Source organism: Lycium ferocissimum, chromosome 9, assembly GCF_029784015.1.
Source record: "Lycium ferocissimum isolate CSIRO_LF1 chromosome 9, AGI_CSIRO_Lferr_CH_V1, whole genome shotgun sequence".
NCBI lineage: Eukaryota > Viridiplantae > Streptophyta > Magnoliopsida > Solanales > Solanaceae > Lycium > Lycium ferocissimum.
The window spans coordinates 44,174,325-44,195,024 of record NC_081350.1 but is presented as its reverse complement, the minus strand read 5'-3'; the positions used below and the strand labels follow the sequence as shown (position 1 = coordinate 44,195,024).

The window sequence follows — 20,700 nt, the reverse complement described above, 5'->3', positions numbered from 1 at the left end:
GTTGATTGCATTCCCCTACTTATGAAATGGAAAAAATCTTCTTTCTAAAACTTCCAATTTAGTTTGTTCGTAGTATTCAGAGGAGGAAGAGAGTATGCATCTAGTGTATTGAGAAGCCAAAAGCATCTGACTGAGTCATTTGATTCACAACTATGCTTTATCAGTGAGATGTTGTGCTCCCATTTGGTCGATATTCTGCTTCCCTTTTGGAGCAGAATTTCCACTTTAAATGAGAGGTGTTCTTCCATGATTGTGCACCATTAATGAATCTCCTTCTTCATTTTTCTTTTACTTAAAACACATCTTCTTCGTTGAGCCAAATGTACAAGATAGGGTTGTTAGTCAGTGATATTTTAAAATTTTATTCAGAGAAATACCGTACGAAAAGAAAAGTTGATGTTGATAAATTTGTTTCTAAGTCATTACCCGATATTTACTGGCTAAGTTTGTTCAGCTTTGAAATGAGTTATGTTAAAGTGCCTCTGGTTGCATCTATTTTCCAACTGACTAAACTTGTGATGCAGAAATTTGAAACACGGTTATTGGTTGTATATGAGGAGGGTTGCCAAGCTTTCCTTAGAGATAATAAGGTATTAAATCCTGTCATATTAGGTGTCTAATAGTCAGTGTATTTGACTTCTTATTTGATGATTTTGTCTTTTTTCTTTTTCCCCCACCCTCTGTTCCATGTCAGTTTGAGGATTTATCTCGAGTTTTTAGGTTATTCCAGGGGATCCCTAATGGGTGGGAAAAAATTGCAGCCATGTTTAAGCAGGAACGTTCTTCTATGTCATTGTTGAGCAATCAAAGGGTTTTCCTTGAAGTTTGTTTTTGGTGGTTAAACACTTTGTGATGGTTCATATTTTGTAGCACATCACTGAGGAAGGCATGATCTTCATGCAATAGGCCAAAGACACAGCAAGTAACAAGGTCTGTTGACTAAACATGTGCTTCATTTGACAATATGGTTTTTGGCCCCTTTTCTTGTTTTATTAATTTTCATGCTTCTAGAACTAGAAGAGAAAAGGTTTTATCTTAGGTGTATGAGCAGGAAAACACAAGGGAAGGTGGAGGAAGGGGTGGGGAGTATGCATAAAGCAACCTTTGAGAATTATCAAGTAACATAGAGAACAAGGAAGTTGAGTGGATTGAAAAGCATTAGCAGAAATAAGAACATATATATATATACACTTGCTTTTCTTATGATGTGCGGGCTATTTTTTTCCTTTGGATAGTAACTCATTATCCGTGCATTTTGAAGTACTGATATTTATGTAATTCTACAAGCTGAAAGTTCCAGTGGCAACTTTTTAGAATTGTCAAGTAATATAGAGAACATTTGAGTGGACTGAAAAGCATTAGCAGAAATAAGAACATATATGTATCCACATGTTGTTCTTATGATATGTGGGCTATTTATTTTCCTTTGTATAGTAACTCACTATCAAGTCAATAAGATATTAGTCATGTGTTTTAAATACATTACCTACGATGTTATTGTAAAAACATTATTTTAATAATATGAAGATTTGAGTAGTTTAGTTCAAACTTTTAAAATATTGCTCTTAAAACATAGATAGTGTTTTTTTCTTTCTTTTGTTATATATATTTTGTACTTCTTTTTACAATCTTCAATATTATCTAAGAGAAACTTAAAGCATAAAATCATCGGTAAAAGTTTTTGGAGCCTCAAAAGTTTGGGGACCTAAAGCAAAATACTAATGTTACTATATATGAAGTAAAAGACAAAAAGGACGAAAAATAAAAAAGGCAACACTAATTTTTGTGTACGTGTCTATACTTAAGGCCTCATATTTAAATGTGGCTTTATTATGAGGATCAAGCATATATATATATATATACGTGCTTTGCACGTGTATCTCATATTAATTAGTATAAACTCTTTAAAATAATATTAATAGTATTTAAATATGTCTGATGAATAACATAAAATTTAAACAAAAAAATACAAGCTCGGGATAAATAAGAGCAATTAATCTATTTATTTATACTCACATACACACACACATAAACGAGCGGAGGAATTAAAAGAAAAACAAAATGGGAATATAGTGATAAAATAATATGGAGAGAGGCAGCAGTAATTTTAATTCCTTGAAAAACTTGCTTTCATTAATAAAAAAAAATCGATACTCATACAAGGTAAATAGAATTACATCCCAATTAACAACACACTACGCCAAAGAATTACAAAAAAATTATTAAAAAAAAAAGATTCCAAAGGGCTGCCGCGGTGTCTAAAAGAATGAAAAAATTCAGCTAGTGAATAACGAAGATATATATATATATATATATATATATATATATATATATATATATATATATATATATACACACGTATATATTACTTACCATATGGTGGAGTTGAGAACGAAAAGCGGAGAAAAGGTAGAAAAATCAAGTTGGACATAACGTATAAAATGGGAAAAAATGGTTGCCTCTTTTAGCCCCTTCTTTTCCTGGACTGTCAACGACAAACTGAATACAGATCAAACTTTTATTTTCCTCAAAATAGACTTGCTCCTGTGTAACTATAAATTGATACATAAATTTATTAAGGGAAAAAAATGAGACTAAAATGAGTGAAAAAGAGAAAAGATGGAGGAACCACCATTTTATGTCTATATTTTCCCCCTCAGGCCTGAAGTAACCTAGGTTACTTCTCACCTTGTGTTGAATGGTCTAAGTTGGGTTTAATAATGAATGATATATTTGTAACTAATGAAAAATAAGAAAGGTCAAGTATGGGGAAATTAAATAATTTTCACCTCTTCTAACACCTTTAATGATAGGTAGTAAAGAGACTCAAGCATAAAATGTGGTACGTCACGTTGAGCAATTGCAAAATGAATGATACCATAGTTTGACATTAAATGAATGAGTAACGTAGTTTGATATTTGTTTTCTCAGGATGGAGTTTTTCTAATAGCACACATAGAAGGAAAAATAAAATAAGAGAAAGGTTAAAAATTGACACTAATTGCATATATTAAAAATACTTTTTAGAAAAGGACTATAGTATTACATTCTATACGCTTCTGGTACACATATCCCTCAAAATCTTAGCTCTGAACAATTAATTAGCTGGTAAATACACAGAAACAAAAGTTGCTTAGACTACACTAAGTAATTTGTAGTTTAGACTACACTAAGTAATTATTTTGTAGTAAGTGCTTGGCAGATTCATGAACTTCAGACTAATATCTCCATTTATTGATTCATGACATTTATTATACTGTAAATTTATTACTTATTTAGTAGTACAAAAAATTTTGAGGGACATTTTAGTAATTCAACTTTTGCATCTTGGAGCTTTCCACTTTTAATAATGTATGATGATATATATATATATCATTTATTTATACTTTTCTTTTATTATTTTATGTAATTTTACCTATTTAAAAATATTTATTGTAATTGTATTTATGAAATACTAAAAATTAAATACTCATGGGGCTTACGCCTCGCTGAGGCAAATGTAAAACGTCCCGCCTTACGCCCCCGCTTTTTAAACACTATTTGAATGTAGCATAGAAGTGAGACTGTTGCTCGCTTCTTTTTTCCATACCTTTTCTTTCCTGTTATTTTCCATTTCTTACCAACCGATGTGACACAGAGTTGCAACGGGAGGATATTGTCTATGGGCTGTGGCCTGTTATCTTTTTTTTTTTTTTATTTTAAACCTTCTCGTCTTCGTCGAAATTTAAATGAAAAAGGGTTATTTCAGTCCGAAATGGAGTAACCTTTTGAGGAAACTAAGCATTTAACCACTTGTCCATGACCTGGGAAGGAAATACTGAAATTTTCACTTTTCTCCATGACCTCTTAGGTGTCATGTATATATTTCCTCTAGTTCGGGGAATGTGTGACCACTCCAAAACTAAGACAGGTATCTGTATCTAACTGATAGTAGAATATAGCCAAATATATGCAGAGTGCTGAAAATTCTATGCTTTCTCAAGATTCCCAATATAGCTTTATCATATTCCCTTTTCAAGTGTTTTCTCTGCCTTCAAAGTAATTTTATGCTGAAAAAATAGTTAGAGTATTTGGAGATATAAGCTTCAAATTTTCTATTGTACCTATCCTACACGAATAAATTTTTCATTTGTAGGCTGAAGTCGAAGCAATCAGGAAGAGGATTAAAAGTCTTGTCGATCGTGGGAACTTGGAAAGTGACAAAGAGGATTATTAGTACGTGGCCTAATGCAACAAGCTGATACCTGGGTTAATTTGACTGCTCTTGGCACTAGTATTCTTGATGTTCATGGGAAGTTGTATGCCAAATATAGATTGAAGAAATGGGAAATTCACAAGGACCGAACATGTTCTATCTGCACCGCGACTGATGAGAGCCTAAACTTTTTTTTTTTGGGGAATTTCAATTTAGTAGACATTTGGTACAAGTTATTACAGTGGCAAGGGATCAATAAGCAAGTATTTTACCATGGCAGGATGAAGTTAATTGAGCTAACAGACATGCTAAAAGCAAGAGTGCAGGCTCAATGATATATAATGGCTTTTGCTGGATGAATATGTCATATGGAGGGAAAGGAACTATAGGGTATTTCAGGCCAAGAGGAGAGCAGCAAATGATTTCGTTAGGAAGGTGATTTAGGAGATTTTTGTTAAAGGCAGAGGCAACACCAAGCTAGCTAGTCGCTTAACAATTGGAGGACTTTTATCCTCAGCTAAATAGTTTGGCAGTAGTAATGCAAGGCTAGGGCTCTTTTTCCAATCTGCATCAATTTTGATTTTGTGTACATATCCACTTTGGCAATGAAAGTTTGCCAAAAAAAACAATGGCGGCCGATAGACAGTACAATAAAGACGTTAGTAGTAGCATTTGTCTCTTTAAATACATATTGGCAAATTAAAAGTTTCGTGGAAACATATTCCTTTGAATGATTAAGGTGTGTGCATGTTGGGCTTCAAGTTCCATCGCTGTGACAAATTAGAACAGGCCAAACACAATTAAAGATGTTTTATCTGAAGAAAATGAGGATGTGGGGATAAACTCTCAGCTAGACATAAGATATGCTTAGTGGCCACATTTCTCTCAGCAATACTCTATTTTTCTCGTCCTTCCAATTTCAACTCTTTTTGTTTCTAGAACTTAGTATGGTATGCAATTTTTTTTGGGGGAAAGATTACGGATGCCCCGACAAACTAAAATAGTTACCCGTCCATACCCCTATTACTTTCATAACCCCCAGAAAAAATAAAAAATATTTACCCAAGATGCCCCCCAATTATGATACCAACATGGTATATAAATATATTGAGATGGTATCATGAAAGATGTTTCAGTCCTTGTCTTAGTCCTCCATAATACCATCATGATATATAAATATACTAAGATGATATATGCTTCAGTTCTTCTCTTAGTCCTCCATGTATCATGAAATATAAATACCGAGACGGTATTATGAATGATCATGTTCATTTATTAAAAAAGACGCTTTTCTCGAAAAAAAATTCTATGACACCATCATATATATCGTGATGATATCATGAATGAGACACTCCTCAAGAGCATAATACCATTATGATATATAAATATACTCAAATGATATCATGGAAGGCCGTTTCAATTTTTCCCAAGATAAATATCTACAGCCGGTGGGGTAGAAGCAAAAATAATTTGAAAAGAACCATAGCAGGGTAAATATTTTATATTATAGGGGTATTAAGTGATGTTTTCCCTTTTTTTTCGTTTTCTTTTATGAGATTATTCTCTCTTATAGTTGGATCTTTGAGGCTGCTCCGATTTTTTTATTTAATTCTTCTTTGACTAGGAAAATTTGACAAGGAATTTTCGCCTTGTTAAGAATAACATAATGTGAATTTATTGGCTTTGTTATAATGGTGAAGTTTAAGGATGATGAGGTGCCAAAATTGAGGAGCTATATAGATATTTAGCCATTTGACATATGTGACAGATCAAGTGCCAAAAAAGAGTGGACAAACATCGATAAAAAATAAAAAAAAAATAGAACAACGTTGATTTCGAGTAGTAAATACAGAGTCAATTCAAGGTATACTCCCAAACATATCTAGCTAGGAGCTGAAAAGAAAAGCCCAGAGGGCAACATATCATTTGGAACGTGATCGGAAAAAAGGACGCAAGATAGTACTTATAACTCGAGAAGTCTTATAATTTATAATACAAGTAGTTTAGTCTAAAAAGAACCAAAATGTATCTCCCTCACACCACAAATCCACAATAACCAGCTGACAAAGGAATACAAAATAATGTGATACAAAGGATACAAAGATCCTAAATTTATCCGTAAATTATGCTGCTTCTTCAACAGATGCGCAACCAACAAGAAGCCATGCTGCCGAATTCCAATGTTTGGCCTTTGCCACAAAGCAGTTTTGTATTCACTAAAAGAGACAAACTCGTGATTTTACGGGTTAACACGATATGTGTTATATAAAGAATTCATAATGTAGCAATCATCAAAATTTAAGTAATATTTCACAGATAATTTAGAAGCACATCAGAAAAGGCCCTACTCTGTAAAAAATATCTAAACTCCAACTTGGGCCAAGTATACTAGTTCCATTTTTTCATTTTTGATGTTTTATTCAATGTAAGATCTCACAGAAATGAGCAATTGTAGAAAGTCATAAAGGAACTGCTTGAATGAATCAAAATCCTTTACAAGGTTGTGTAAAAACTAGGTTTTACAGTTCATAATAATAAAATGATGCAATCTACAATCCAGGCAAATTAATATCTAATTAAAAAAAACATTGACAAAAATTTAAAGGGCATCAGTTCTCCAAGGTGATAGCATCAATGAAAGATTCAGACGCAAATTACCCATTTACGATATATAGGATTCATCATATGCCCACAAAACATTAATGTCACGAAAAAAATAACAAAATAACAGTTAGTTGAGGATTAGTTATCGATCAGAACCTGTCGAGATTCACTTTTTACATCATAAAAAATGTAATTCAGTGGATTGAGCAAGAATTCTATCATCACTTCATTGTTCCTCAACACAAATTAGTTATAAATATTAAAAAAAATATTAAAATATTTATACAAGGAAAAAACAACTAAACAGAAAATATATGAGTTAAAATTAAAAGATAAGTGCTCAGAACTTCTTAGAGGGTTGTGTAAACCATCACAGACCAATAGTCTCCGACACAAGAATTTTTCATCAAAGCACAATAAAATGTAACATTTAAAACATACTTAAAAACACATTACAAATTTAACACTAAACAATTAGAACCATATATCAAGATTATAACTCAATATTAACAGAAACTATAAGGATAAGGCAAGTGAAATAACATAAAACTTCAATTATTGGACTCAGTTTATGGGTGGTGATATATCAGGATGGTCGTCAAGGTGGCTTTTAACACCATTACGACGAACGAGACCAATTGATACAAGTCGTCACTGTCCATTAACCATTTCAATTTAACAAATAAAATACCTAAAATCACATTTTTAAATATTTTTCAAGAAAATGAGCCATCAGATAGGAGCGAAAGACTAATAACTGTTTTATAATCACAAAGATTTCAGTTGAACTATGCTTCTAATCATCATATGACCCAACAAAAACATTTTTTTAATGAGAAAAAAGGACAAATAATAATTGGCCTCATAGAGAAGATTAGGCTAACAACATGATAAAAATTCAGACATATGCTTGTCTATAAAAGAATTTTAATCATCGGCCAATGATATTTAAACAAATAAATAACCTGAAGATTAACGTTAAATTCAGACCTGTCTCTACCAAATCAATATGAATTTTTGAAAATATTAATACAAACTCAAAATGTCCAAGATTCTATTAATCAATTTAAAAAAATTCCAGTGTGGTTAGATCAACCCAAACTTTACACAATCAATAACCCTCAATGCCATTCTTCAACAATCAAGCTCAACAAAAATGTTGGTGTCTATTTATATAATTTCTAAATCCCTAAAAGACAGCTTTACGGTTTACTATCAAAACAAAAAAGAAACATATATAGAGAAAATAATTTAAAGGGCATCAGTTCTCCAAGGTGATAGCATCAATAAAAGATTCAGACGCAAATTACCCATTTACGATATAAAAGATTTCATCATATGCCCATAAAACTTAAATTTAAAAAAATAAACAAAAAATGACATTTAATGGAGGATTAATTAATTAATGATCAGAACCTGTCGAGATTCACACTTTACATCATAAAATGTATTTCAGGGGATTGACAGACTTATGAATTATATCATCACCTCATATTCCTCCTCAAACATATAAATAAATAAATTACTATAAATATAAAAAAAGTATAAAAATATTACAAGCTAATAAATACAGAAAATATTTGAGTTGAAATTTAAAAAAAAATTAGTGCTCAGAACTTCTTAGAGGGTTGTGTAAACCATCACAGACCAAAAGTCTCCGACACAAGTTATTTTCATCACAGCACCACAAAATAAAAAAATAACATTTAAAAAACAATTAAATGGATATCAAATTTAACAATATAAATAATTATAGTGCTAGGATTACAATCCTAATGGGATAAGATGGAAAACCCAAGATTAAGCTAGGAATTAAATTTATACCATGTTTGGTTAATGAATAAATTAATAAGGTCCACCAAACACAGTATAAATTTTATTCCAAGTTTAATCCTGGCATATAACACATACCAAACGACCCCTTAATACATAATTAAGGATTGTAACTCTATGTAATGAATTAACATAAGACTTAAATTATAGGACTCAGTTTATGGGTGGTGATATATCAGAATGGTCGTCAAGGTGGTTTTAACACCATTACGACGAACGAGACCAATTGATATGAGTCGTCATTGTCCATTTACAATTTAAATCTCAATAATAAAAATCTAACAATAATAACCTAACAAATATCTACTGATATATAAAATAAATCTTCATTAAAAAAAATCACAATTTAAAAATGAGCCATCAGATAGGAGCGAAAGACTAATAAAAATGTTTTATAATCACGAAGATTTCATTTGAACTATGCTTCTAATCATCATATGACTCAGTGATTTAGTAATAACAGCAGCAAAAAAATAGATTTTTTGAGAAAAAGAAAAAGGAAAAATAATAATTGGCCTCATAGAGAAGATTAGGCTAACAACATGTTGAAATTCAGACATATGCTTGTCTATAAAAAAAGTTTAATCATAGGCCAAAGGATATAGAAACAAATAAATCAAAAAAAAATAAAAAAAAAATTAACAACATAGAAAGAAATTAGGGCTTACTTATGAAAGAAGTGAAACAAAATCAGAAAAATGAATGATTTTGCTTAGGGGGAAAGAAGGTACTTTATATAGGGACGGGTGACTGTGGTTAGGGTTTAGTGATGGGCTATTATGGAGCATATTGGGCTAACGTCAATTTGGTTTGGGTTCTTATTGGGCTATAATTCAAAAGGCTCATCTTAAAGGAGGGAGGTTTACACAGATAGGCTATTTCAGGATGGACAATTTGGACGATCGTCTGATTTGGCGGTGGTCTTTAATTTTTGGGAAAAATATTTGAAATACCCGCTATTAAACAGTATCTAACATTTGAAAGTCTTGAAATCACCCATAGGTGGTGTTCGAACCACTTAATGCCAAAAAATGGTATATCAGTCCTATATATATAATGAAAAGATAATGAAGTTTATGACAGGCGCTTAAAAAAAAAAAAAAAAGACTTTTGTGGCGACTTACGTAACAAAGGACGCGACAAACATATATACATATGTTAGAATTATATATACACCTTATATACAAGAATGATACGGTTTATATACACGTACGTTAATCATACATTTATTATACATAAATTATACGTTAATTATACATTTATTATACACGATTATACGGTTTGATATGATATTATTTTTTTTTACATATACAATAATGATACATACTATATACCACAATGATACGGTTTCTATAATACATTTTTTATACGTATGATATACTTTCACAAGACCGTATGCTTTATATACATATACAACGGATACATATTATATACACATATGATACGGTTTTTATACATATGATATATTTTATATACATATACGGCGGGGATACTGCATTTCCATAGCGCTTTGAACTCTTACCTTAAACGACCTCTTTTTATGCTTTTTTATTGAGCGGTGCTTTCGAATTCATGCCTACTCGAGGGGGGTTCGAACTAAGAACCCCGCGTTGTGGGATTTCAACGTGAGGTTGTTGTTGTTGTTGTATACGGCATACATATTATATACACATATGATACAATTTCTATACATCAAAGCTTTTCGGACCACAAATAGGCGTCTTCATATGAATCTCTGCCATTTTTGCTAAAAGACTCCGCAAAAAAAACAATCATATGGTCAATTTGGACGATTGTCTTATGAATTGTTGATTTTTTGTCTTTTGCACTTGTTCGTATATTTTAATCATTCTTATTTTGTTTATTTTATACTATTTTATTTGCATTCTTCATAAATATATTTAAAATTTGGAACAACATGGCTTAAATATTACTTTTGGTTTGTCATTTGCCGGTTTTGATCTTTGATGAGGTCGTTTTCTTCATATCAAGTTGTATCAAATAAAATTTGTCAACGTCCTCTCAATCAAATAAAATTGGAGAAATAAGGCGGAAGAGGAATCTTTAACTGGAGAAGAAGGTGGAAGAGACAAGAAAAATGGAGAAAGAGGAAAAAAAGAGGAAAAGTATCTTTCTTTGAATTATTTTAGTAGCTATAATTTGGAGATACAAAGGTCATTGGGTGGGATAAGTTTGGGCCGAAGCCGACATTTGGATTTTGTCTCAGAATTGCCGGTCTTTAATTTTTGTTTCACCTAAAAATCTATGGGTTCCGAATATGAACCACCTTTGTCAAAATTTAAAAAAAATTCGTTTTTGAAAACTCTTGCCTTATGCCTGGTTGTAGATGGATTGCATTGCCCATTAAACAAAACCAAACCAATATGAAATTTTATACACCAAACCAAACCAATAAAATTCGGGTTTTCAATCTTTTTCTCGGGTTGTTCGGTTTTCTGATTTCGGGATTTTTGTTTTCTCGGGTTTTTCGGGGTTTTTTCAATAGTCTTGATGCATAAACTTTTACTTTAAATATTTCTTTAGTCCTAGTAAGATACAATTATATAATTAAGGTGTTTCTTAAGAAAATAACACAAAATGTGAGAAGAGTGATGACATTGTATTAAAATATTCAACAAAGCTAATATAATCGGTTAAAATAAATATTGCTAATTAACAAGCCATAAAAGAAAATGACCATAATCTAAAAATACTAAGTCATGCTAAAATAAGTATTACTTACATGACAAAAGAAAAACTTAAGTTATGTATTTTTAAAACGTTATGAAAGCTTAAAAAAAATAGATATCAAATTATTGAATTTAATTAGGTATTTGAATTTCTTTTGTTAGGATTAGTGTTAGAGGTTTTGGTTTGAACTTTATTTGAGTTACTAACATCCATAGATATAAAACTTATTGACATTCAAAATTCTGAACTTAATAATATGATAATAGATAAAAAAATTACGAAAAAAAATTTAAGAAATATTTATAAATTACTTTACAAATAAATATTTTTATGTATAAAATGTTTTAAAAATTGAATTCATGTAATGTCGGGTTGGATTTTCTTTGACTTTTTTTAGTTAAAATCAAACCAAACCAATTATGAGTCGGTTTTTTTCCAACACCAAGTCAAACAAACCATTAGGTGGGATTTTCTCGGTTTGAAAGAAATATGGATGCGGTTGTCTTTACTTTGTACACCTACTTAGGGAGCTTCGGCATTTGCTACCTTAAGGTAGAGTTTTCTTAATCTTGGGATAACTTTTTCCCTATCAAAAGACCCTTACAGTTTTAAGTTTTGATCACGTTTAATTAAGTGTACAAAATTAATTTCCTGATCAGAAGTTGGAGATTAATTCCTGGTGGATCAAAAGACCAGCCTTGCCACAACTTATGACATGACCATAAAAAATTTAGTACTTCATTCGTCCCGATTTATGTGACATTCTTTCTTTTTTAGTCAGTTCTAAAAATAATATCACATTTCTATATTTAACAACAATTTAACTTGTAGATACCTATTTTTATCCTTAATGAGATGATCAGCCACATAAATATATTTGACTTATTTTAGACCACAAGTTATAAAAATATTTCTTTATTTCTTAAATAACCGAATAAACATTGTCACATTAGTTGGCACAAAAGGGAGTACAAAAATGTACAGTTGGATCGCTAAGAATTTCCGGTGGATCAGCTTGCCACAATTCTTGTCGAATCACAACCAGGAGTTTGATATAAATTGTGTCATAACTTGGAATAAATTATTCATGGATTCTGACAAATCACCAGGAGTTAATGAGCTTGCAATGGGATATGGTGATTGTCGGTACTTCGGCGCAAATTGTGTTGCAATGGAACAAATTGTTTACGATTCGTGGTGAATCATTATGAGTTTCTGCAAAATTTCACCAACACATTTTTGGTCCAAATTAACTCCAGATGACTTCAAATTTAATATTCAACATCTAATACCAATCCCAACAATTCTCAATGGTTATATTCGCCCGAAATCTTCAAAAATCAATAGACCCACTCAATAACGTAGCTACATAGACTGAAGGTTGATAAGTTGAACACCCTATTAGAAAATTATACCGTGTATATAGAAAATAATATTGTGTATATAGGTTGATTTTTTTATATATAAATATATGTTAAATCTTAAACATCCTTAGAAAATTCTTAACTTCACCACTGCATCTACTTTGTCTTCTTCAATATCAAGCTCAATAAAATACAACACGAATATTCGTCAATCTTCTTCGATCAAATCAACCGTAAATAAGTAAATAATCTTTAATTTTCTACGACACATATGGAGAAAGAGGAAGAAAGAGGAGAAACACACGTTCTAAGAAATATCCTCAATTGCATTACTTTTCTTAACGGACACTATAAGTTAAAAACAATGATGAAAGAGGACACCCACTGAAATTTCTTAGTAAAGGATTACCCCGTTGGCTAGTTTTTGAAATCTAGCAGTCTAGATGTAGATGGATGCATCGCCCATTAGGCATTAGCAATAGAACAGAGCTCAATATGAAACTCTTTGATTACACCAATAACGCGTAAATCCGGCTATTCTGTAATATTTTTTTTAACTCTATCAAGTTACCGATTAATGATAACGTAAAGATATATGTAATGATCTAATAAGTGATTTACTTATGCAACATGTTTTTTCATCTTGTGTGCATAAAATATAAACTCAAATATATTGGTATTATAAGTTGTTAAAGGATCTGTCTGAATTAGTTAGCCTCTCGTCAACAAAATAACCTCACTCACTCTTACAACGGAATGCCCTCCAGTTCAAAATTCAAATCAGAGAGTATGAGGCAATCCCCATATAACATAATTCTCCCATTTCACATAGAGCAGCTTACCGAGACCGAAACAATGTGTACTGTTGAAAAGTCGAGTATTATAGCACATTCAATATAGTTGGGAGATGAGCAAAAGGCGAGAAACCTATTAACTTAAAATTATCAACCAACTACATTTTCAAACCATTACTACTTCCCTACATTGTACACTGCAGCAATTGTCACATACGCGAACTGAATCTAACACCTCAAATATCAAAGTAAATGAGAAAAGAAAATATAAAAACAGATCTTTCTGGAACAAAAAGGGGAAAAAATTGATGACTGATGAGCGCTTCTCAGATGACTATTATCTTTACCCTCGGTTTCTGTAAGGTCAACTTCTATCGACTTGAATACTTCCTGGATCCAGGGTTGACAGTATCTGAGGCATTGACATGCCACCCGATACAACAATCTCTGCAAAGAGGAGAAAAGAGCATGTTGGAAAGTGCTTTGAGCATGAGCATAATATATCTTGATCAGAAAATTGTACTTGGGTTTTCCAAATGAGAACTCTCGAGTGAGAAGACATTGACACTGGAAAAAGGCACTTATCGAACAAATCAATGCATATATTTTCAAGAGAATTTGATGATGACAAGATCTCTTACCTATTCCTTCACGGACAGACAAGTTTGGTCTAATAACATCTTTTGCACTAACAAGGAATATATCACCAATGTAAAGATGATTTGTAGGAACATACACACAGCATAGCTCTTCGTCTCCTGAATAGTTCTGTATCGGATGGTAAGACAGAATAGCGCACAAGTGAATTTCAAATAAAATGGATGACAGATGCAATTTTTACATAATTTTTCCAACAGCAGGGATATATGATGCTAATGCCACCCATAGGGGAATCTTAGACTCTTAGGGCTCATTTGGTATGAGGGATTTCAATGATAAATAATTCCCCCTCTTATAATTTATGATGAGTTTTTAGTTTGTCCAAAAAGAATGATACATTTCCTCATTTGGGATTTAACTTAACTTTACTTTTTACCTTAACGAGATGATCTATAACAACACAAATATCGTTGGCTTATTTTAGAACTTTCACAAGATCAAAAGTCTTTCTTTATTAAACTCCGTGCCCATTTCCCCTATATAAAAATTTAGGGACATAAAATTTGCTACGCATGCCCACCATGTAATTAGAAATTTGTAAAAGGTCTAAAAACAGATGATAGTTGAATTCTCATTACTGACAAAAAACAAGCACGTCATAATCGGCATACCTGGAGGACGACAGATGAAGTAATAAACCCAAAGGCATATTCGCCAATGCGTGGATGCCTTATTATGGCGACCTCCTTGAAAGCTTGTGTGTTCTGATCTGCAGTAGGAGGTTATGTATCAATCATCATTTTCCAACTGAAAGCTATTTCGTGAAAATAGTATGAAACTGAAAATCCATAAAGCATACCTGGAGATATGGCAGAACTAATTTGTTTCGAAGCATTATAGATATGCCGAACAAATGGCATTCTTTTGATGAACCACTCCCCAAGACCCAAAACTGAAGCTCCCAACCATGATGACATGAACACCCCCACCAAAAAAATGAAAGTGATTGAAGTCATAAATCCAAGACCTGATAAGAACAGCCATAAGAAAGAAGGTCATCTCCCAAGAGAGTATCATCAACATGAGCTGCTAATATATCACAAGAAAAGATCCTCAACCTAACATGGCTGACATTTACATTTGGTAGGATTAAACTATTTGCTAATTTCTTCTTTAGCATGGCACTGCATACTATGTCCAAAGAGATAAACGTCATTACTTAAAGATACCATGAAACCAGTCAGTGCCAGTAACAACATAGGAATAAACTAAGTTGGTTTTCATGAAGAAGGGGCAAATGCTTACCAAAAACATCAATTCCAAGTTGAGCATAGATTGGAGAGAAAAAGCCATCCACGAAATGAATAAACCACCATGTTATATAGAAGGTGACTGCTATAGGAAATAGGATGACACTGCAAAAGGATGTGAGTAAGTAACAACTAAAAAAGTAAAGAGTAAGGCAGAGCCTCTATCTTAATCACAGCTGACAGTGAAGACAAAGACAAATGTTTATAAGCATATCCTGCTACTCTTTTCCCATGACACTGACAAGCAGCAATGTGGACCGTGGTATAGTTGCTTCCTAATCAAGTTTAGTTTGACAACTTTCATCCCATGGATTCTTATTCAGTAAAAGCTCATTGGTACAACATAATCCAAGAAAGAAGAACACTCCTTTTTTGTGATAGATGTGCTACCTAAAGGATTTTTACTAACAGTCTTCCCATAATCAATGAGGATTCATAGTAGTAGTTCTTTTATTACATGGCAGGAACAGCCTGGCTACAAGCCTTACTTCTAGTTTGTTTTAACAGCTAATCAAAGTTCCTCACAACAACTCCGATGCTTTTCTATGTTCCAAGATTGATTGTCCTGGTTATGTTTGCCGAAAAGCTATGTTGCTCGGACTCTTAAAAAATGTCACCGGCTTGGTGTCGGATCTCCAAAAGTAGTGCATATTTGGAGGATCCCACACGGTGCAACAACATTGTTGGAGAGTCCGAGCAACCTAGTTGAAAAGTGTTTCTATTTCAGTCTTTCGTAATACAAGCTAGAAAGTGGGTAGTATAGTAATCAAGGGACTAACAGAAGCTAGAAAGTGGGTAGTAGAAGTCTGGATCAGTTCTTCTGTAAGCTTGAACCCTTGCTTAACTAGTTCTTTTAAATCATTCTAGTGGCGCTTTGCTGTTTCTTCCTAAACTTTATTTTCTAAAAGCAAGGAACCAGATAAAGAGATACCGTCTATGTCTAGATCAAAGGGAAGATTGAAGAGAAGAGAACCATGTTTACCATCCGGTCATGAATTTCTTAGAAGCCCAGCTCCTAACAACTTTAGAGAAAGTCTGCAGTTGCAAAAAACACACAGCTTTGTCAGACAATGAAAAGAGAATTCAAGCTTAAAATATGAAAGTAGGAGTCAACGAACAGTAGAGTAATATTCACTGTGACCAGTCCAGTCACTATGCAATTAAATTTAATACTTGCCCCCTCCGTTCACTTTTACTTGTCTAGTATTCTAAAAATAGATTTTCACTTTTACTTGTCACATTTAGCATATTAAGAGAAGACAATTTCTTTTTTCCTGTTTTACCCATAATATTAATTACTCATTTCAAATGCATTAAAAATATGCACCCGCTTTCAGTAAAGGGCAGCCCGGTACACTAAGCTATGCGCGGGGTAAAACAAGGGTATGCACGACAGCCTTAATATGAGGTATCATGGTAAATGCACCGTTAATATGAGTATCCTGGTAAATTATGCACTTCACTTATTATTTCTTAAGGGGTGTGCAAAGTCAATAGTGGACAAGTAAAAGTGAACGGAGGGAGTATATGAATAGCAAGTAAACTAAGTTATACGCTATGACAACGGACTGTGGCAGAATTATCAAATTTAGACTCGTGATGCAAGAGAATGAAAGAGAGGCAGAGCGAAGAGGAGAAGAAATCAGATGAGTAGTCGAGTAGAAGAGAGAGATAAGAATAGTATTTGTCAAACAGCAAAGCCGAATAAAAGAGACCAGCAAGCAACTAAAAGATTGCCTCAACAGCACATAAAACATTACTGCAGAAGTCAAAGGCGCTAAAATTCACCTTACATTTATGCGCAGCACTGCAGGTAATGTAATAGTTAATTAACTAATCAAGTATGGTGCATGTGTAAAGTTCGTTCAGGGGGCTTAATATCATTTTGACACACTACATTTTCAAGGAAAATTGATGGGATTCTTTTTGGATTTTTATATTAATAAGACTAGTTAAAAATATATTTCTCAACAAAAATACTTCACACTAATTGAAGCAAACAATTTATAGCTTCTAAGAGCGCTATATATCTTTCTATATAACCGAAGGGGCAGTAGTATATTTCTTGCTATAGTGCTTTTCTCTATTTTATTCCATACCAATTACTTCCTTCAGCAATATGTAATCATTATTTTCATTTGGGTTCCTCACTGCTCATGCAAATCACTAAGCATCATTCCCATGCTCCAGCTAACACCATCTGGTACTATTAGATGCTACCAATTGTTATACCCATCCAAATCTAAATTGATCACTCTAACACCCGTCCCAATGCGATCTAGCACACAGACAGGCAGTAATATTATCGAATGTAGAAATGTAGTATGCCATAGATGTTACTACATGCAATGAAGACAAAAATACGAATACAACATCCGACAGAATGCAAACACATGAAAACTGAGTGCAGGACATCCGAATAATATATATTGTAAATATCTTTTCACTCATGATCAGAATAATATATTATAGATTTTTACACAAAACCTATATCCAACATAAAATCACATATACTGATATACATACATACATAAATCTATAGATATCTTATGCAGCACTTATTCCGGTCCATCAAGTAAAGCACATGTTGGTAGTTAAAAAAAAAAAAAAAAAAAAGAATAAAACATGATTGGAAAAGTCTCTAACACCAAACAGGACATAATATGCAAGGCTTTTACAGACTTTTCTGCTTCGTGTATGTAAGACGTCAACACACAACACCAAACAGACATGGAGAACACATACTTTAATAATTCAATAAGCTACAAATGTATTACCTTTTTGATATATTAATCTCATTTTATAAAAAAATACCACAACTAGCATATCATAAAGAGGCGGTACAAGAATGACTGAAGGCTGTCAAGGAGAAGTTTAATTAAGTATGTACTTCACCTGAATCCTCTCCTACCATAAAAGGTCAAAGCTTTAACAGAGTTTCTAAGTAACTAATTATGTTAAGTTCTTCTAAACTCGCTAAGTATTTATTTTCCTCTCATACCAACAACAACATACCCAGTGTAATCCCACAAGTGGGAACCAAAATAGTAGGATATTTACCTTACCCCCCCTACCTTTGAGGGTTAGAGAGGCTGTTTCCGATAGACCCTTGGCTCAAAATAAAATAAGACAGCAAAACAACAAGATACAAAACAAATGCAACAAAAAAAAAAAAAAAGTAATACACCCTGAAGAATAGGAAACTATGCAATAACAAAATAGTACTACTAAAAACAAGAAACTACTCGGATGACTAAATAATACTACTAAAAAAGAGAAGAGGAGATGAGTAGGCTAGCCCCCATCCTCAGCCACACAAAGTGCTACAATACTCCTACCTACTAACCTTCTACCCGAATCCTCGACCTCCATAACTTCCTATCTAATCACCTTCCCAGTTCTTCTTCAGCCTACCTCTCGCTCAGGGGTGTATTAAAATCTACTTAGCCAAGATTCATGGTGTCTTGAAGTCTAGCCATAGTTTGGGGACTAAAGTTGTAATTCACGCTAAGTTTAGGGGTGTTTTAACCACTTCAGCCAACAGTAAATAAACAAACTGAAAAATTAACATCAAACAAGGCTTAGAGCAAAATTTTCACGATCCCTATGATCAACTAACCTCTTCTAACATCATAACTGATAAAAAAAAAAAAAAAAAACAAATAGTACTAAATAATTAAATACAAAATTGCTTCTTTCCAGCATTCTTTCAGTAACTTTGCGCTCTTAACAAGTAAACAACAAACATAACAAATAAATTAAGCTCATACGAAAGATCTACCTTTTTCCTTCTATAAATACTTCAACAAAATCCTAAAGTTCAAAACTTTACCGGAAATAACCTAATTTCCAGCAGAGCAGCTAATCGAAACAAATCAAATCACCAAATCCACTTAAAACCCTAACAAAATTCCCAAAAAAAAAAAACATTTAAATATAAATATATTTACTATGCATCGAATTTTTCATAAAATTTAAGAAATTACGAAATTAACCTCGCGACCAGAGTGATGATGGCTTGAAGAGGAAGAAGAAGAAGAAGGTTTGTCGCCGGAGACATCATCGCCGGCACCGGAGTTAGCTACCGGAATTAGAAGTTCACGATCTCTGTTAGGGTTTGCCATTATTAATTTCTCATCTATCCAATTCCACTAATAATAAATGCTTCTTTGAACTGTAACTGTTTTTCAAATCTATAATACTCCAATTTTTTATATTGATGTTATTTTATTTTCTATATATGTATTGTTTGGTCATAGAGGAAATGTTGGGTAGTGGGGACAGATGAGGAATTTAAGAAAAAGTTATTGTCTTAGTTGTGACTTTGTTGTGAGTAATAGTTAGCTCCACAATAATTTAGTGGGTTTTGGCTGGGCCAGGTTGGATTTTTTTGTCATGCTCATGACTATTGCATCCAATCATATTATGCCAACTCACAGGTCTTTCTTGTTTTTATATAGTTTCCTCTCTTTCAATTTACGTGAATTCATTTGACGGGACACAAATTATAAAAAAATAGAGAAAAATTTTAAAAAACATGGTATTAAATAAGTCGCGTATTTTTTGTGTAACTATAAACTATTGCATAAAGATAAAGTATTTCCAAATATAGAAAGAGGTATTCTTTTTTTTTGCGGATTATGGACAACTAATAAAACGTAATTATTCACATAAATTGAAAAAATAGGGAGTATATAGTTTTTGAAATACTTACTATTTCCTACAATTCAATATAAGTGATATTGTATCTTTTCATTTTATTTTGAAGTAAGTGGTGTTTCAGGTAATCAAGAAGGTTTTAATGATATTCTTTTAATTTTACCCTTGTTTAAATAAAGAGAGTTTTATATAATCAAGAAACTACTAAAGAGCTACATCTTTTTCAGGATATTTATTAAGGGCAAGTTAGTAAGAATAGATCTTGCTTTATTTTGAAAGGTAGTGAGTAGTTTTTCTTAGGGAATATAGCTAAAAAGACCAGTTTAATTTAAAAACTACTAAGATAATTTGACTTCTATGGACAGTTAGTAGGGGTGGCAAATGGGTCATTTGAAGCTTTTAAGTTGGTAGGATTAAGATGGAAATTTGAACTTATAGATGGGTGAAAGCCCAACCCTCCCCAAAACTTGTTTGAAAGATGGGATGAAATTTTGAGTCGAAGATGAAATTTGCAAATGAAGGGTTATAATCCAACTCGCGCAACTTAACCCACCTTTTCAACATATTGAGAAACTAAAAATATCGATATTCTTTGATTGCAAATATTCTCTCGCTCATGCTTTTCTAAATAAATTGTGTTTTGAAAATCA

At 32.5% G+C, this 20,700-nt stretch overlaps 1 protein-coding gene and 10 non-coding genes across 11 annotated transcripts; all 11 read right to left on the bottom strand.

Moving 5' to 3' along the window:
• Window positions 1-6,796: 6,796 nt before the first annotated feature.
• On the bottom strand, window positions 6,797-6,889 carry LOC132032253 (small nucleolar RNA Z101). The gene has a single exon (XR_009408399.1). It is a non-coding gene; the product is annotated as a small nucleolar RNA Z101 (small nucleolar RNA).
• A 55-nt stretch (window positions 6,890-6,944) lies between these two features.
• On the bottom strand, window positions 6,945-7,029 carry LOC132032277 (small nucleolar RNA snoR14). Its single transcript, XR_009408417.1, has one exon. It is a non-coding gene; the product is annotated as a small nucleolar RNA snoR14 (small nucleolar RNA).
• Window positions 7,030-7,135: 106 nt separating this feature from the next.
• LOC132032267 (small nucleolar RNA U61) lies at window positions 7,136-7,214 on the bottom strand. The gene has a single exon (XR_009408407.1). It is a non-coding gene; the product is annotated as a small nucleolar RNA U61 (small nucleolar RNA).
• A 145-nt stretch (window positions 7,215-7,359) lies between these two features.
• LOC132032251 (small nucleolar RNA Z43) lies at window positions 7,360-7,459 on the bottom strand. Its single transcript, XR_009408397.1, has one exon. It is a non-coding gene; the product is annotated as a small nucleolar RNA Z43 (small nucleolar RNA).
• A 64-nt stretch (window positions 7,460-7,523) lies between these two features.
• Window positions 7,524-7,615, bottom strand: LOC132032248 (small nucleolar RNA snR60/Z15/Z230/Z193/J17). Its single transcript, XR_009408394.1, has one exon. It is a non-coding gene; the product is annotated as a small nucleolar RNA snR60/Z15/Z230/Z193/J17 (small nucleolar RNA).
• Window positions 7,616-8,052: 437 nt separating this feature from the next.
• LOC132032254 (small nucleolar RNA Z101) lies at window positions 8,053-8,146 on the bottom strand. The gene has a single exon (XR_009408400.1). It is a non-coding gene; the product is annotated as a small nucleolar RNA Z101 (small nucleolar RNA).
• A 58-nt stretch (window positions 8,147-8,204) lies between these two features.
• Window positions 8,205-8,292, bottom strand: LOC132032276 (small nucleolar RNA snoR14). The gene has a single exon (XR_009408416.1). It is a non-coding gene; the product is annotated as a small nucleolar RNA snoR14 (small nucleolar RNA).
• Window positions 8,293-8,405: 113 nt separating this feature from the next.
• Window positions 8,406-8,484, bottom strand: LOC132032266 (small nucleolar RNA U61). The gene has a single exon (XR_009408406.1). It is a non-coding gene; the product is annotated as a small nucleolar RNA U61 (small nucleolar RNA).
• Window positions 8,485-8,781: 297 nt separating this feature from the next.
• LOC132032250 (small nucleolar RNA Z43) lies at window positions 8,782-8,880 on the bottom strand. Its single transcript, XR_009408396.1, has one exon. It is a non-coding gene; the product is annotated as a small nucleolar RNA Z43 (small nucleolar RNA).
• A 104-nt stretch (window positions 8,881-8,984) lies between these two features.
• Window positions 8,985-9,078, bottom strand: LOC132032249 (small nucleolar RNA snR60/Z15/Z230/Z193/J17). The gene has a single exon (XR_009408395.1). It is a non-coding gene; the product is annotated as a small nucleolar RNA snR60/Z15/Z230/Z193/J17 (small nucleolar RNA).
• Window positions 9,079-13,597: 4,519 nt separating this feature from the next.
• Window positions 13,598-19,615, bottom strand: LOC132031009 (protein CONTINUOUS VASCULAR RING 1-like). The gene is made up of 7 exons (XM_059420843.1): window positions 19,387-19,615; window positions 16,374-16,426; window positions 15,387-15,496; window positions 14,941-15,108; window positions 14,753-14,850; window positions 14,123-14,249; window positions 13,598-13,928 (listed from the first exon to the last, which is right to left on the bottom strand). Exons 1-7 carry the CDS (start codon window positions 19,513-19,515, stop codon window positions 13,846-13,848), a joined length of 768 nt encoding a protein of 255 aa, XP_059276826.1. The 5' UTR covers window positions 19,516-19,615; the 3' UTR covers window positions 13,598-13,845.
• Window positions 19,616-20,700: the final 1,085 nt, after the last annotated feature.